Source organism: Balaenoptera acutorostrata, chromosome 18 (assembly GCF_949987535.1).
Source record: "Balaenoptera acutorostrata chromosome 18, mBalAcu1.1, whole genome shotgun sequence".
Classification (NCBI taxonomy): Eukaryota; Metazoa; Chordata; class Mammalia; order Artiodactyla; family Balaenopteridae; genus Balaenoptera; species Balaenoptera acutorostrata.
Genome location: NC_080081.1, coordinates 64,694,814 through 64,711,798, shown reverse-complemented (window position 1 = coordinate 64,711,798; position 16,985 = coordinate 64,694,814). Strand labels below are relative to the sequence as shown.

Below are 16,985 nucleotides of genomic sequence, written 5' to 3'. Positions count from 1 at the left end.
TAAAAACTTCTGTTCTGGGCTTCCCTGGTGGCGCAGTGGTTGAGAATCTGCCTGCCAATGCAGGGGACACGGGTTCGAACCCTGGTCTGGGAGGATCCCACATACCACGGAGCAACTGGGCCCGTGAGCCACAATTACTGAGCCTGCGCGTCTGGAGCCTGTGCTCCGCAACAAGAGAGGCCGCGATGGTGAGAGGCCCGCGCACCGCGATGAAGAGTGGTCCCCACTTGCCGCAACTAGAGAAAGCCCTCGCACAGAAACAAAGACCCAACACAGCCAAAAATAAATAAATAAATAAATAAATAAGAAAGAACGTGGATTTCTTTAAAAAAAAAAACAAAAACAAAAACTTCTGTTCTGTAAAAAGACAATATTGAGAGGATTAGAAGAGAAGCCACAAAGATTGACATATTGAGAGGATTAGAAGAGAAGCCACAAAGATTGACATATACACACTGATTAGAAGAGAAGCCACAAAGATTGGGATTGACATATACACACTGCTATATGTAAAATAGATAACTAATAAGGGAACTCTACTCAGTACTCTGTAATGGCCTATATGGGAGAAGAATCTAAAAGAGTGGATATATGTATATGTATAACAGATTCACTTTGCTGTACACCTGACACTAACACAAAATTGTAAATCAACGACACCCCAATAAAAAATTAAAAAAAACAAAAACAAAAACGAGAAGCCACAGACTGGGAGACAATATTTGCAAAAGGTACATCTGATCAAGGACTTTAACCAAAATAAAAATGGGCCAAACACCTTAACAGACACCTCACCAAAGAGGAAATCTACAGATGGCAAATAAGCTTACGAAAAGATACTCTACCAGTATACTCTACTCTTTGACATCAAAGAAATGAAAATGAAATTAACAATAAAATACCGCTCCGTACCTATTAAAATGACCAAAATCCAGACCTCTAACAACACCAAATGCTGGTGAGGATGCAGAGCAGGAACTCTCCTACATCGCTGGTGGGAATGCAAAACGGTGCAGCCACTTTGGAAAACAGTTTGGCACTTTCTTACAAAACTCCTGCCATACAATCCAGCAGTGGTGCTCCTTGGTATTTACCCAGAGGAGCTGAAAAGTTATGTCCCCACAAAAACCTAAACATGGATGTTTACAGCAGCTTTATTGATAATTGCCAAAACTTGGAAACAAACAAGATTCAGTAGGTGAATGGATAAACAAATTGGTACATTCAGACAAATGGAATATTATTTAGTGCTAAAAAGAAATGAGCCATGGACTTCCCTGGTAGCGCAGTGGTTAAGAATCCGCCTGCCAATGCAGGGGACACGGGTTCGAGCCCTGGTCTGGGAAGATCCCACGTGCCGCGGAGCAACCAAGTCTCTGTGCCACAACTACCGAGCCTGCGCTCTAGAGCCCGTGAGCCACAACTACTGAGCCTGCATGCCACAACTACTGAAGCCCGCATGCCTAGAGCCCATGCTCCGCAACGAGAAGCCACCACAATGAGAAGCCTGCACACCGCAATGAAGAGTAGCCCCCCACTTGCCACAACTAGAGAAAGCCCGCGGGCAGCAACGAAGACCCAACGCAGCCAAAAATAAATAAATAAAATAAATAAATTTATTAAAAAAAAAAAAGAAAGAAATGAGCCATCAAGCCATGAAGAGACATGAAGGAACCTTAAATGTATGTTACTAAGTGAAAGAAGTCAATCTGAAAAGCCTATATACCATATGATATCAACTATATGACAGACATTCTGGAAAAAAGCAAAACTATGGAGAAAATAAAAAGATCAGTGGCTGGGATGGGGTAGGGTGAGATGAATAGGCAGAGTACAGAGGATTTTTAAGGGCAGTGAAAATACTCTGTATGATATTATAACGATGGATATGTCATCATACATATGTCCAAACTCGTAGAATGTACACCACCAAGAGTGAGTCCTAAGTAAAATGTGGACTTTGGGTGACAATGATGGGTCGGTGTGGGTTCATCCTTGATTAAAGATGTACAGTTCTGGCGAGTGATGCTGATAGTGGGGAGACTATGCATGTGTAAGAGCAGGGATATGTGTGGGAAATCTATGTACCTCCCTCTCAGTTTTGTCGCAAATCTAAAACTGCTTAAAAAAAAATTGTCTTAAATTAAAGAAGAAAAAGAAGAGTAAGGTAGAATATTTTTTTAAAAGAAAACAAACAAAAAATAAAACGGAGGGGGTAGGAGAACCACCCCTGAGAACTATGAGAGCCCACAGACATATATGTACCTACAGATAATCCACACATCAGATTAAGCATAACTAACCTCTCTAATTTAGTTTGACCTTCTGGAGGAAAATTATTCATTCTTTCAAATTGTTTAAAGATCTAAACTTTGAAATGTAAAGAGAACTTATTAAGCCACTCAAATATAAATTCAAAAATATTTCAAAAATCAGAATATAATGAAATAACCTAGCTAGTCCCAACACCCTTTCTCCCCAAAGAAAATCTTCCTGTAAAATATCAGACAGCTAGGATTTTCCAAGTCCCAGAAGTGCCAATATGAATACTAAAGCAGATTACTGAGACTCTAACAACATGGGAAGCTTTTTTTCTATTGCAGATAACTGACTCCAGAAAAATATTAATCCAGATCTACACAATAAAAGGTAATAATGTTAATTTTAAGTTTTTCTAAAATTAAATGTAAATATTATATTCATCTGCTTTTAAAATGAGGATAAAGAAGACAAAACTCTCTAAATTCAAAGAAGTATATAGTCATGTTTTATATTTATGACCAGCTAAATGATAACAACCCTTAACATTTTTATAGGACGTTTGATATATTAAGTATTTTCACATATACTATGTCCTTTAAAACTATGAAAAATCAATTTCAGATGAGGATCAAAGAGGGTTAGTGACTTTCCAAATGTCACAGAACTAGTGTAATGATGCTTGAGCACTTTCCAGAAGCACTGGCATATAAGGAAAGAATAAGGAGAAAACTAAGGGAGAAAGGGAAAGAGAAACTGATTCAAAGACAAAGAAGAGACAAAGAAGAGTTAGAGAGAAAAGAGAGTTATTAAATAATCTGGAAACTAGTTTGGAGGAAGGGCAGCAAAAACCCTAATATTCCTGGAGGAAAGGCTGGGACCCAGCACTTTATTCGTTTAACCCTCATAATAACACTATGAGGCAGGTACTGTCTGAACTCCCATTTTACAGCTGGGCAGGTTTTGAAGAAGGGATTAAGATCACACAGCTCGGAGATGGCAGAGCCAAGAGTCTAACCCAGGCTTCTGGGACTTGGATCCCTGGCCCCAATCACTATTACACGGCGTCCAGAGAGGGGCAGGCTAGATGCCACGCCTAATTTACCAATACCCACCTTTATTTATACATTTATTTACTGTGTGTACAACATCAGGATCTCTTATGAAAGGTGTCTTAATTTCCTCCCTCCACCTCCACCTAACTTTTTAAAAATATAGGCATTCTGGTTATCTTTCAACTTCTCCTTCTTCTTCTTCTTCCAAATACCAAGAAACCTCTGACCACTGACTCCATAAAAGGGAAAATACCTTTCAGATTCAGAGGAAAACAGGAAAGCTCTCTGGCTACTGTGCCGTGTTCCCACCAGCAGGCGGCAGGGGTGCATGGGCGTGGCCTCTCATGGCCTCACTCAGATGACCTTAGGCGAAGTGGGCAGATCAAGGGACCCACAGCAGGGGAACTCGCGGCCTGGCCCAGCTACATCTTCCCATTTGTCAAGAGAAGCCAACAAGCCAGACTTTTATGTGAAATCCACATTTTAAAAACTTGGCTACTAATATAAACTTCTAAAAACATCGTGTACAGACAAAATCTGTTTGCGGGTGGACCTCAGCCCACTAGCTGCTGGTTTATAATGCCCAGTCTTCCAGTGGAGGGCAGCTAAACTGGGGTAATTAAAATTTCATCCCTACCTCAATGTATTCCCCATGGAAGACACAGGATACACAGCCCTTGCCCTTCAGGAGACCAGCAGGGACAATGAACTCATCATTTCAGGACAAGATGGCAAATGGAGAGAGAGAAAAGGCTGCAAAAGAGAACACAGAACCCACCAGCCACATACCTCCCCTGACCCCTGGCTTTCACAGAACAAGTTTGGGAAGCGGCAGTAAAAAGATGACAGAGTAACCCCGCCTTGGTACATCTAGAGAAGAGATAAAGGGACTCAGAACTACATGAAACAAGCAAACAAAAATTCAATAGCCCCACTTTTGTGTATCCAAGGTGATTCTTAAAATAGCGAAGCCTTAATGCAACCACAGCAACAGGCATGGTGGTACCATAAACAAAAAATAAAACTAACTTGTACTGAGCACCATCTATGCTGCAAGTACAATGCCACGTGCTACAGGAGTATCACCTCATGTAAACCTCCAAACAATCCTGGGAGGAATCATTATTCCCAATTTATAGATAAAGAAACTGAGACTCTGAAATCCTGAAGTTTGGGAAACAGCCAGTCATTTAGAGCCAAATGATTCCTTTCCCATTAATTCGCTGACCCGGCTAGAGAGAGTCCAGCTATTATTATAGACACATAATGGCAAACAATCAAGAACAACACATTAGCTACAATAATTAAAAGTGAAAGGGGGTGGGGAGGTAGAATAGGTAAAGGAGATTGACACAAACCTCCAGTTATAAAATAAATAAACCATGGGGACGTAACACACAACATAAGAAATATGGTCAATAATACTGTAATAACTTTGTATGGGGACAGATGGTTACTAGACATAGCATGGTGATAATTTTGTAATATATGCAAATGTCAATTCACTACGTAATACACCTGAAACTAACATAATACTGTACATCAACTGTATTTCAATTTTTAAGAAAAGAAAGAAAAGAAAAAATTTTTTTTAAAAAAGTATAGGGCAGGTATTAAAAGCAGAGATCCTCAAAATACAACACAGCCCACAGTAGGCCTTGTTTATGAGACTATAAGGTAGTTTCACAAATAAATATAAAAGAAAGCATAAGCACCATTCAATAAATGATGCTGAATAACCGCAACTTTTAGAAACACCATTACATTCCTCAATTTACACCATCCAATGAAATACATTTCAAAATAAAGCAAAAAGTTATTTTTTTACCAAATTATATAACTAGGATAAAAGAAAAATGAATATTCAATGAATCTCTGGGTAAAGAATTACTTTCAAAAATTAGGAATAATGGAAGAAATTTCAATTATAAAAAAGGATAGATGGTTAAACCAAATAGTAAACATTTTCTATATAAAAAATAAAAAGGCAAACAATGGAGTAGAAGACATATCTGGATACATAAGAGACACAGGATTAATATCCTTACTATATTTATAGAATATATATTTACAAAATATCGTTCAGAAGAACCAGGAGACTTCAATAGAGAAACAGAGGACAGGAACAGACAATTCACAAAAGGAAAAAATAACAAGTAAACAAGCAAACAGAAAAACACTCACAAGTCAGCCAAAACATACAAATCAAACATCAATGAAGTACTACAATCTATCAAGAAAAAAATTTATTTTTTATTAATTTTTATTGGAGTATAGTTGATTTACAATGTTGTGTTAGTTTCTGCTGTACAGCAAAGTGAATCAGTTATACATATACATATAGCCACTCTTTTTTAGATTCTTTTCCCATATAGGTCATTACAGAGTATTAAGTAGAGTTCTCTGTACTATACAGTAGGTTCTTATTAGTTATCTATTTTATATACAGTAGTGTGGTATATGTCAATCCCCATCTCCCAATTTATCCCTCTCCCCCAGAAAAAATTATAAATGATAATATCCATGGCTGGTCAGATGTGGCAAAACTAATACTACATATGTCGCTGTAAATATTATAAAGTGGCACAAGCCTTTTGGAAAGCAATATGGCAGTCTTCTTACAATTTTTCCTAAAGAAATAATCCAAAATCTGGAGGAAAAAAAACAAAACAAAAAACCTATATGCACAACAATGTTGTTCATCATAACATTTACAAAAGCGAAAATAAATAGCCAACAGTAGGTGACAGATAAATGATGCTGCTGTACCTAACAGATTACCAGTACCTCGAGAGCAGGGTACCTTATGCATGATGAGAGTTCCAGGGCCAAATTCATATAGTACAAGCATTAAATAAATATGGGTGAAAACTGAAGGAAAAGAAAAATATACAGCCACTTAAAATGATAATTAAAGACTAGGTAGCTGGTGGCACAATTTTTAGTGAGGGCAAGAACATAATAGTGTATGATTACAGTCATATTTTTGAAAGTTGCATTAAAAAAAACTGCTAGAAGGAAATACATAAAATACAGTCATTGTGCTAAAGATTTATGAGCAATTATTCTTTATTATGGTTATATTATCTTTATTTAAAATGTAAACACACTCCAGAGGGATGATTATTATGATTACTTAAAATATAAATTGATCCTTAGAAACTGAGGTTAAAAATTTAATAACTAATAGAAAATACATAAAATCCCCAAATAGCTCCACATTATAGGTAAATCCACCCAGCTAAAAAGAAAAGCACAGTCATATAGAGAGGTTAGCACTTGACATTCATAACTTAGATGAGATGTATCATTTCTGAGTCCTAACTCAGTAATAAATGAACACATCACAGGAAGCCAAAATACAGCCACTTAAACAGCTGTTTTTGCTCCACTCCTGGTTTCTTCTGAACTCTCTCCGGCTCTGGGCTTAAAGGGCTTAGAATAGTTATCTTCTGACACCTAGGCTTCCAATGAGACTAGGCCAATTCTCTAATCTATGGAAATTCAGAAAAGCAAGACAGGCCAGGGGTGGGGTAGGCTGGTGGGTACAGGTCCCTGAGTTGAACTGTATTTCCATCTCCTAGAAAACCAAAACTACATAGAGAGAAAAAGAGGGTACAAAACTTCAACGGCTTCTCTAAGGCACTGTATTTCAAAACTGTGGTTTTCAACCCATTACGGGTCATGAAATCATTTGCATGAGTCATAGTTAGGATTTTATGGCTACAACAAAACAGAAAATATCAGTATCCATGCCACGTTAAAAGGATACCATTTAATAAAACTTCTGTTTCAGTTACATATGTGTGTTATGTGTCAGTGTACATGAGTCTTGGGTAGCAAATCTAAATATATTTCTTACTATGATTTATGGTCAAAAAAGTTTCAAAAGCATTACTCTAGACGATCCAGGCCCTGACTTAAGGCCCAGAAAACCACCCAGAGCTAAACTGCTTAGTGTTTGAAACTAAAGGATTCATCTGGAGATAAGAATGTAGTGAACCCAGTTCAACTAGGTGTTAGGCACCAATACAAAACAAACGCCTCTTTAATATTTCATCCAGGAATAAAGAACCGCTGCCATCCAAAGGCTCTGGAAAGCATCGTTTTACATCACCTCACAGAGCGCATGCCACTTTTTTGCCCCCTCTGCACACTTTCTTCAGCTCCAGGTGTAGGATGATGAGTCTGCAGAGACTTTACACTTATCTAGTCCTTATGTGGGTACATCACAGTGCCAGAGTCACAGCTAGGAAATCCTGCACTCTCCTCTGCCAGACGGAGAAACCGAGGTTTACAGCGATGAAATGCCCAATGCCCAAGGTCAATGCAGGGTTGAGCAGAGATCAGCCTCCCAGTCCAGTTCTTTTCCAAGATTCCTTAAATTAAAGGCACATGAGAGCACAAAGCAGCACTCCCTGCCAAGAGACAAGTAGGATGACTATTTTTTCTTTTTTGGTCTTATTTGTTACTTACATCTCTGAATCAATTTTTCAGACTACTGACTAAATGATGCATTTGGATGGGGAGGACCCCAGCCCTTTAAAAAAAAAAAAAAAAAGTTAATGAGACTGCTTACTGAAGTTGCACGAGGGAAGTTATTTTTTCTGCATTAGGGAATTTCTAGGTTAATTGTGGCACTCTCCTCGGGAGACCTATTCACATAAAAATAAACGAGTGCTGCCTGCTTTTGAATTCCTTCCATTCTGATACTGTAATTGAGAAAAAAAGCTTGGCTTGATGGTACGTATACAATGAATATAACTTAGTGTTACAGATATGAAGAGATCACTACTTATTTTGTCTTAAATCACCATTTACTTACTGATTTCTAAATGATACCGTTTTAATCTCCCCAAAGCTGTTACTTTGTAAGGACATCCAGTCGGCTCTCAACAAGAAACAGAAAATCTCTCCCTCTCAAAGGCAAATTCAAACTGAAAACAGAGCCAGGGAAAGATGCTGTGCAAGGAAAAAAATAGTATTTCCATTTTTAAAGTTTTGATTTTGTTTGCTTAGAAAAAGATCAACTCTCTTTAGTCTCTTATGGCTACTACTGTCCTGTGATTTTTTTACCTATTTTTCTTTTCCAAAGTAAGTTTAGCAACACTTGAGATACAAGATAGCTGCTCAGGATTTCAAAATCTGAGAGTCCCTCACTTCAGGAGCGTCAGACCTGCCTCTCTAACATTTTCCATTATCTTGCAATATCCAGATGAATGTATCCTGATTAAGATCTTTGAGGTCCTAGATAGAATCTGGTTTAACTACATAAATTAAGTAGGAAATTCAGAACCATCAGGAGCTTTGGGGTCACTAGAAGCTAAGCCCCTCTAGCGAACCTCCTTAAACAGCTTTCCCATAGTGATTTTTTTTCTTAAAAAGTCAATTTGTATTCTGACCTTTAGAGACCCAGAGGCAGCCTGTTTCCAGACAGATTTGCTGACATGAAGACTGCCTCATGCTCTGAATTCAGGGTAAAGGTCTAATTTTCAAAATCATATGGGGCAAATTCCCATTTTGGAACCTTGAAACCAGCAATTACTACTTCCAAGTGATGAATCTCTAGTGCATAGTTGAAAGTTTATTAATTTTATGCCATTAAATAGAGACTTGACACACTCAAAAAATAGCTCAGATGGCTTCTAACTTTGTCAACTTCAGGGACCTCACACCATCACTCTAGGAAGTCCTCAACTTTCAGAACTATGCTTGCACATTGGGAAAAACTTTGATTTGCATTTACAAAATATTTTTTTTTTTTTTTTTTAATGAGGATCTTGAATCAGATGCGTATGTTTGATTGATTGATTGATTGATTGATTTTGGCTGTGTTGGGTCTTCGTTTCTGTGCGAGGGCTCTCTCCAGTTGTGGCAAGCGGGGGCCACTCTTCATCGCGATGCGCGGGCCTCTCTCGTTGCGGAGCACAGGCTCCAGACGCGCAGGCTCAGCAGTTGTGGCTCACGGGCCCAGCCGCTCCGCGGCATGTGGGATCTTCCCAGGCCAGGGCTCGAACCCGTGTCCCCTGCATTAGCAGGCAGATTCTCAACCACTGCGCCACCAGGGAAGCCCCTACAAAATATTTTGATGCAAGTGTTATAAAATGCATGGTACATAAAACTCCATGAGCTCAACTGAACTGATCCAAGGTCTAAGTATTTAGTGAAACTAATGGTTTCAACCAGAGAACCAAGATAGTGCGATTCCACAGTGAAAAGAATCAATGGTATGAGCCAATAGTATGAGGATTTATAATGATATTTTAACATATCTTTTCAAGAAATAGTCATAAATGAACCTATGTACAAAAGAGAAACAGAATCACAGACGTAGAAAACAAACTTATGGTTACCAAGGGGAAGGGGAGGGATAAATTGGGAGACTGGGATTGATATATACACATTACTATATATATTAAAAGAGATAACTAATAAGAACTTACTGTATAGCACAGAGAACTCTACTCAATACTCTGTAATGACCTATATGGGAAAAGAATCTAAAAAAGAGTGGCTATATGTATATGTATAACTGATTCACTTTGCTGTACAGCAGAAACTAACACAACACTGTAAATCGACCATACTCCAATAAAAATTATTACTCCAATAAAAAAAAAAAAAGAATAAGAAATAGTCAAGTAGTGACTCTTAGAGTGGTTCATAGTTGGGAAAAGGGACCTCCCTGGTGGTCCAGTGGGTAAGACTCCATGCTCCCAATGCAGGAGGGGACCCAGGTTCAATCCCTGGTTGGGGAACTAGATCCCACCTGCATGCCACAACTAAGAAGCCCGCCTGCCGCAATTGAAAAAGATCCCACATGCCACAACTAAAACCTGCCGCAACGAAGATCCTATGTGCTGAAACTAAGACCTGGTGCAGCCAAAATAAATAAATAAATATTCCAAAAAAAAAAAAAATCAGACTTGGGGAAAAAAGGCCTTAAAGATTTTAAAAAACCCAACCACTCTCTCATTCCAACCGCTTCCCACCCCTATCCCTTGTTGTAACACTACCCTGGCCCAAAGTAAGGTGCTAAGCTTCTCTCAGGTTCAACTTAAACCTTTGCTCTAAGAAACACACAACCTCCTCAGGCCCCTTCCATTCCAAACAGCTGACAGATCAGCCTTTGCTTAATTCATTCAATGAACATATATATATGGGCTGCCTTCTCTGTGCTAGGCACTGGAGGTCAGACCGCATATTGAGACAAAAATGGGACCCCCTATTACCCACTGCATGGTCCTACGTGCCCTTTGGGCCTACAGAGAACACAGATAACAATGCTGCCTAAATTGGTCCCGAATGAAGTCAGAATATAAGGTGGCAGTTCTCCACAGTCCCTCACCGGGACTTCCCTGGCGGTCCAGTGGTTAAGACCCCGTGCTTCCACCGCAGGGGGCGCGGGTTTGATCCCTGGTTGGGGAACTAAGAAACAGTAAGCTGCGAGGCGCGGCCAAAAACGAAAAAGCAAACTTTGCAGTCCCTCCCCATTACCCTCCTCCCTGCAGGCCCCTCCCCACGGTCTCCTCCACAACACCCTCAGCTCTTTTTTTATCTCCCAAGAGAATTCCAAATTCTTGCACTCAGAGGTTTTGGGAATGTTCGCTATCACAATTACTCCTGTGGAGACACCAGTTTTCCAGATTCCTCCAAGTGTGACACTCAGAGCTGAGTTCTGAACTCAAGCTGCCTGGCTCCTGAGTGCATTCTTAACCAGTTCATTCTAGTGCTTCTCAGTGCATCAGGAGTTTTCTCTTCCCCCTCTAGCTAGAATGCCCCTTCCAACACCCTAGCTTTCTCACATGAACTCCTACTCATCCCGCAAGACCCACCTGGAGGAGAGCTCCTTGGTCTCTTCTCTAACCACCGCAAGCAGAGGAGATGCTTCGACGACCCCAGTGGATGGTGTTTGTACCCGTCTTCAACACATCTCCTTATGTGAGATAAAAATCTGACCCCCTTTTACTCCTGGTGAAGGAACAATTTTCTATAACTGTCTAACAGTAATTACCTAGAGAAACTCTCTGTATGAATGCTAAGATTGTTGAGTTGTGTTAAGATATGCATATAAAGAACTTACAAAGTTAAAACGTCTGGACAGGGCTGGCTCCCACCTGGAGCAGTCTCTTCTGGCTTTCAACACTTGAAGCGGCTGCCACTGGACAAGGGAGCTGCAGGTAGCTCACCAGCTACCCTGGTAAGCTGCAGGCTAGAGATCGATCTTGACCAAAACAGAGCCAAGATGTCTGTGAGGAAACTCCTAAGCAAGGAATGTTAAAATGGCAGTCACTCAGAAGAGACAGTCCAGGTGGAAGCTGGGAAATGAGGAACCCAATGTACCAAAGTTGGGCATATCCTTTGGAGACAGAATCCAGCTACAACCAAAGCAAAGACAGACTCAGATAAGGACAGTGAGTTCTGAGAACAAATTCCATTTTATCATAGCACCAGAAATCTATACTTGTAAGTCAGAGCGTTTTTATATTTCTTCTTCCTTTTCTTTTTTTTTGGCTGTGAGGGGAGGCTTACGGGAGTTCCCCAACCAGGGACTGAACCAGTGAAAGTGCCGAGCCCTAACCACTAACCACTAGACCACCAGGGAACTCCCATTTTTATATTTCTTCTATTTCCTTATATTGTCTCCCTTGGTATCCAGTAAAGTTCCAGGCTGTCTTAACTGTGCTCAGATGAACTGAGGGTAAGGGTTTTTAGCCACTCTTGGGCCTGAAGATTAGAATATCACCAGCCCACGACTAACGGCAGCCATAGGGTGAAAATGGTAGTCCAAGTGAAAGAATCCTCCAAAGGTAAGTAAAATTTAGGGAACCACAATGGCTGTGGAATCCAGCTACTCTTCCTCATCTAAAAATTCTCTTTTCAATATTAAATCTTAGAGTTTGTGGTTTTATTTTCTTCTAAAATCTGCCCCCCCCAAATAAATTGTGAGCATCTTGAAAGGACCTTGTCATTTTCACCAATGAAGTGTACACATGTGCTTGGAACACAGTAGGGACTCAAATGTTTGTTGATAGAATGAATGAAGCAATGCATTGACTTTCAAAGTTTTAAGGCACCTTTAAAGGCCATCCAGTCCAATCGTGTTCCGTACATTTGTCCAACAGAACTTTCACAGGTTGTCATAAAGTTCATTCAAACAAATATCAATGAAATGTCTACAACAGTTAAGATGCTGTGCTTTCAGGAACAAGACCAGTCACCAACACAACAAATGTTTATTGAGGGCCTACTGTGTGCCAGCCACGATACTAGGCCCTACAGCTATTACAATGAGTAAGAAGCACACAGCATCCTAGGGAATTCATGGAGAAGAAGATAAATGGATAACAAGTACCTATAACACTGTTATAGATGGAAAATGTTAAGCGTTTTCAAAGGCTATTGGGAATCAGAGGTCAAAAAGGAAAACCAAGGTTTCAAAAGAACTTACGGGACACTGCCATTCAGGAATGGGACAATATTTTGTGGCTTAACCTTAGGGTTCAGGAATGAAAACTACTAGTTTCTAACTGAAGTGGTTGATGGAAATGGCTTGGTAGGTTTTGATGAAAATCAACATTCTCTCTTTATATCTTTATCATTATGTCAACTGGCAGTGACACTGGATTTTGAAAAGCAAGAATACAGATCAATTCTCTTTTAATGGAAACCATAATCGACACTGAGCTCTAAATAACAAAGCTCTTGTCACATGTGACTATATGACCTACAGAAACACAGACTGGTCAACTTGAGTAATAATAAAAATAAATGTAAAGAATAAATCCTAGCCTTACTTATTTAACAGCAACTGCATAATAAAATATCTTCTATTACTTACACTGTAAACTGGGAAAGTGAAAATTAAGCTTAATAAATAGCTAAACATTGCATTTCTGTTGTCCCATAATCAAATGAAACTTATCTTCACTCTTTGTCATATACACGACTTCAGCTTCTCCAAATACTCTGAAATGCACCCCGACTAAAGCTGTTTCCTTCAGGATAAATACAGTGAAATGGAAATCAGAAGACAGGAGCCAGGCCCGGCTCGGCCACTAGCTACATGAATTTGGGCAGGTAAATTCTCTGGCCTAATTTTCTCATCCGTAAAATGAAGCCGTTACAGCAAATAACCTCTAAGATCCCTTTGAACACTCAGGAAAAAAAAAAAAAAAAAAAAACTATGAAAACTAACCTCTACTCCCAAAGCGTCAACCAAAGCAAAAAGTTTCAAAACTAATTATTAAAGGAGCTTAGGTTTAACTACCTTTCTGTCTCTCTTACTTGATTCAACAAACTTACTTACGAATTTCCTACCGCAGTTCGGCTGAGCAGTTTCATCTCCAGTAGTTACAGACAAGGAAAGTGATGTCTATCAATATATTCTTTTTAAAACACGATACTGTGACAAAGAATTTCTAGGTCCAGAAGCAAACTCTTTTGTAGAATTTTGCCTCCATGGAAAAGTTAAACACTCATAAGGCTTCTTCGTGAATTTCAAATGGTTTCTACATCCATGTATTCCACTGCAGCCATGAATTTCTTCTGTTCTTGGCAGACTGCTTGCCATTGGTGTATGTTTACAATGTTTTCCCTTGAATCTGCACAGGAAGTGAATCAGGCACCATTTGGCCATTTGTATGGAGTATGATGTAGACAAAAATATGTCATTAATATCGTCATCCTAGTTATACTGAAGAACCTATGATATGAATAGACCTATCAGGCATATTTTTTGAAGCCACACTGTATGCAAAGCACTGAAATGACTATAAAGACAGTATGAACACTTTGTTGCTTTACCTTTGCCTGAAATTTTACAAGTCACCAAAAAAAAATATTTTCTACCTCAGCATAATTTGAACTTACATTAAGAAAACGTAACTACTATTTTAAGGTTAAAAGCTCCTTGACATATACCTCTATAATGTGATATTTTTTAGAATACTAGTTGATATTATAAAAGCAACAATTCTAGATCAAAACCATAACTACTATATTCAAGCATCATTCCTCTGGAAATTAGCTTCATCTGCATAATTTCTGCATATTAAAGGACATTAAGTTAAAGCAAAAAATGCACTGTCTGAAAAACAAGGGAGGATACTAAAGGCAGAACAACTAGTTCTACTTCTGCAAATTAAGCAAAATTAGGCAAAAAGAAAGGACGCAAGCAAAGGGAAGGAACTCAAGAGCTATTTGCAGCAGTGGTCCCTTGAAAGTTCTAGGAGCTTCCCCTTGAGCTTGAAGAGACAAGGGGGGCAAAGCAGAGAAGTCACCTCTCCTGGGCAGAAGCCCTAATACTCTTCACAACTTGCAATATTCATTGAATTCAGTGTAAGATGTCTGGGAGATCTGGATTCGGTGGGAATGTCTGGGAGAAGGGAGTGGCATTTGCTTTCCTGGGTCTGGAGCCTTAAGAACTATACCAGAGTTCTCAAAACCTCTTAGTTATCTCACAGAAGCGGCTCGGAGCATCCTCCCCACGCACACACCTGCAGGGCCGGGCAGCTCCACCCTCTCCCCTTCCTGTCCTCGGAGCTGGACCAAGGTCCAGTGGCCGGTGCACCGTTAGTTCAAGGGCCACCCTGGCCCCGGCAGGCGCCACCCGGGCAAGGCCAGACAGAACGCCGCGGTCCGGGCTCCGCTTCCCGGAGCCACGCAGCGGCGGCGACGCGCAGCTGGACACCGGCACCACCAGGATGCGCATTATAATAACAACTTGGGAGAGCGCTCTACACTCGCGCCGACGTGGAGGCACAGCCCCTGAAGCGGGCTCTGGGACCGCCGGCCCGTCCCGCCCCTCCTCGCGGCCGAGGGGCAGCGGTTCGTACCTGTCCTCCGAGACACTGATGACGCCCTCCTCCTTGGGCACGATCACGGCCATATTCACCACCTCCTGAGACCCCTCGACCCGCTGCAGCAGGATCGGCTTGCGGGTCAGCGGCTTGGGCTGGATCTCTGCCGCCATCGGAGGAGGGGGCGCACTGCGGGCGCCGCCGCCAACTGCGCCGCGGGGCCGGCCTGAGGAGACCGCTCGGGCACGGGCACAAGCTGAGACGGGGACTCTGGTTGGCCGGAGCGGGCCGCCGGGGACCCGCGATCATAGCCTGGCCGGCGCTCCCGGGAACGACTCCGCGCTCCCGGCTTCGGGCACCGAAACCTCCACGACCGGCGCTGCAACCCGGCACCACCGGAGGAGGGGGCGGAGAGCCGGGGGGGGCGGGGCAGGCGGGGGCGGGGCCTGCCGCAGGGGGTGGCCGCTGGTGGGCGCGAGGGCGGCTGCACTTCCGGAAGGGTGGTGGAGGAGGAGGGGAAACTGAAAAAGGAGGCGGGGCGCTGGCGGCCCAGTGCGCATGCGTCAGGCCACGAGCCCATTTCCACCCCGCCCCTCCGCCATTCCCGGAGCCGCGCGGCACCGCCTCTAGAACGCATGCGCCTTCCATGATCTGCGGCCTCCTCGCCACCTTCCACACCCAGTATTTAGTCCCCTCCCTCTTTAATCTCCCGTGAACGCGCGCGTACACATTCCTGGGAACGCGATTGCCAGTGGCCCCGCCCACTCCGAAATCCCTGAAAAGGGGGCGGAGGTGGGGCGGGGAAAAGCGCGCTGGGCGAGGCCGGAAAGAGAAGTATCCCGCAGGAAGAAGCTGAGCTAGTAGGGACGTGACTGGGCATGCGCTCGAGTTACCTGTCCAGCGCGGCCTTGCAATGAAGCGTGGTTTACTGCTCTCAATACGCACCAGCCCCAGGCCTCCGATTGGCACCCACATGGGCTTCTGGGAGTTGTAGTTTTTCGGAGCCTTCGCTTCCTTGTCCTGAAATGACCTATCGCCCACCTCTCACCGCTCCTGGCTTGAGGGGCTCCGCGGCCTCCCGGGCGATTGGCCGAGTCACGGCTGGGTCTGGCCTCTACGGCAGGGAACTGAAGGGCAGCCGTCGCGGAGCAGACAGTCCCTACGGCCCTGCCACTGCACATAATAGTGGAGCTCCAGGAGTGGGGAAAGAAGAAAAGCTGTCATGCAAGCATCCTTGAAGAAGGTTAGAGATGATCTGTAGTGTTAACCTCCTCGTTTTCTTAGATGGTTAAGTTACTAGACCAGGATTACTTTAGCTTCAAGTTAGGGCTATAGCACCCCCAGACTTGAACTCAGGCGCCCCTGCTCCTGGTCCTGACTTCTTCCCATTCCCCAGTAATCCTTCCTTTCTAGATTGCTCCAGAGACGATGGATAGAGTAATTTGTGATTTGTGAATGCATGTTAGGTGACTGGCAACGGGCCTGGCATGCGGGGTAGTTGGTTATGTGATAACCCCACTAGCCCTTCCACAGTTAACAAGCTAGCTGAGGAGTGGTCATGGTCTCTGTGGTGTAATTGGGCTGGCAAGGGCTCTGAAGGTGAGAAAAATAATATGCCAGAGCTAGACAAAGAATGGGACAGGCCTTGTAGAAATGCATTTTATAAGGCAGGTTTTTGGGCAGCCGAGGCGGTAGGTAGGCTGGACCTGTCTCAAAGCACAGTGCAGCTCTTTACCACTTCCCACCTTCATAGAAATTCTGTAAGGCCCTTGAAAGGGAGGTTGAGGTATTTTCCAGCTTTGCAGCCTAGAACAGGGCATTCCACTTCTCTGAGCCTCCAGTTCCCCATCTGCCAAGTGGTGGATAATAA

General features: G+C 42.2%; 1 protein-coding gene across 4 annotated transcripts in view; it reads right to left on the bottom strand.

The window, feature by feature from the left end:
* The window catches only part of WDFY2 (WD repeat and FYVE domain containing 2), a 176,601-nt gene extending 161,065 nt beyond the window's left edge, over positions 1–15,536 (bottom strand). For all 4 annotated transcript variants that reach the window (XR_452120.3, XR_009005991.1, XM_007193705.3 and 1 more), the window contains exon 1: positions 15,152–15,536. Coding sequence is in view for 2 of the 4 variants with exons in the window: in XM_007193705.3 (XP_007193767.1) it covers positions 15,152–15,288 (137 nt within the window). In the remaining 2 variants the exon portion in view is untranslated. The remainder of the gene's footprint in view (positions 1–15,151) is intronic.
* Between the last annotated feature and the right edge of the window lie 1,449 nt (positions 15,537–16,985).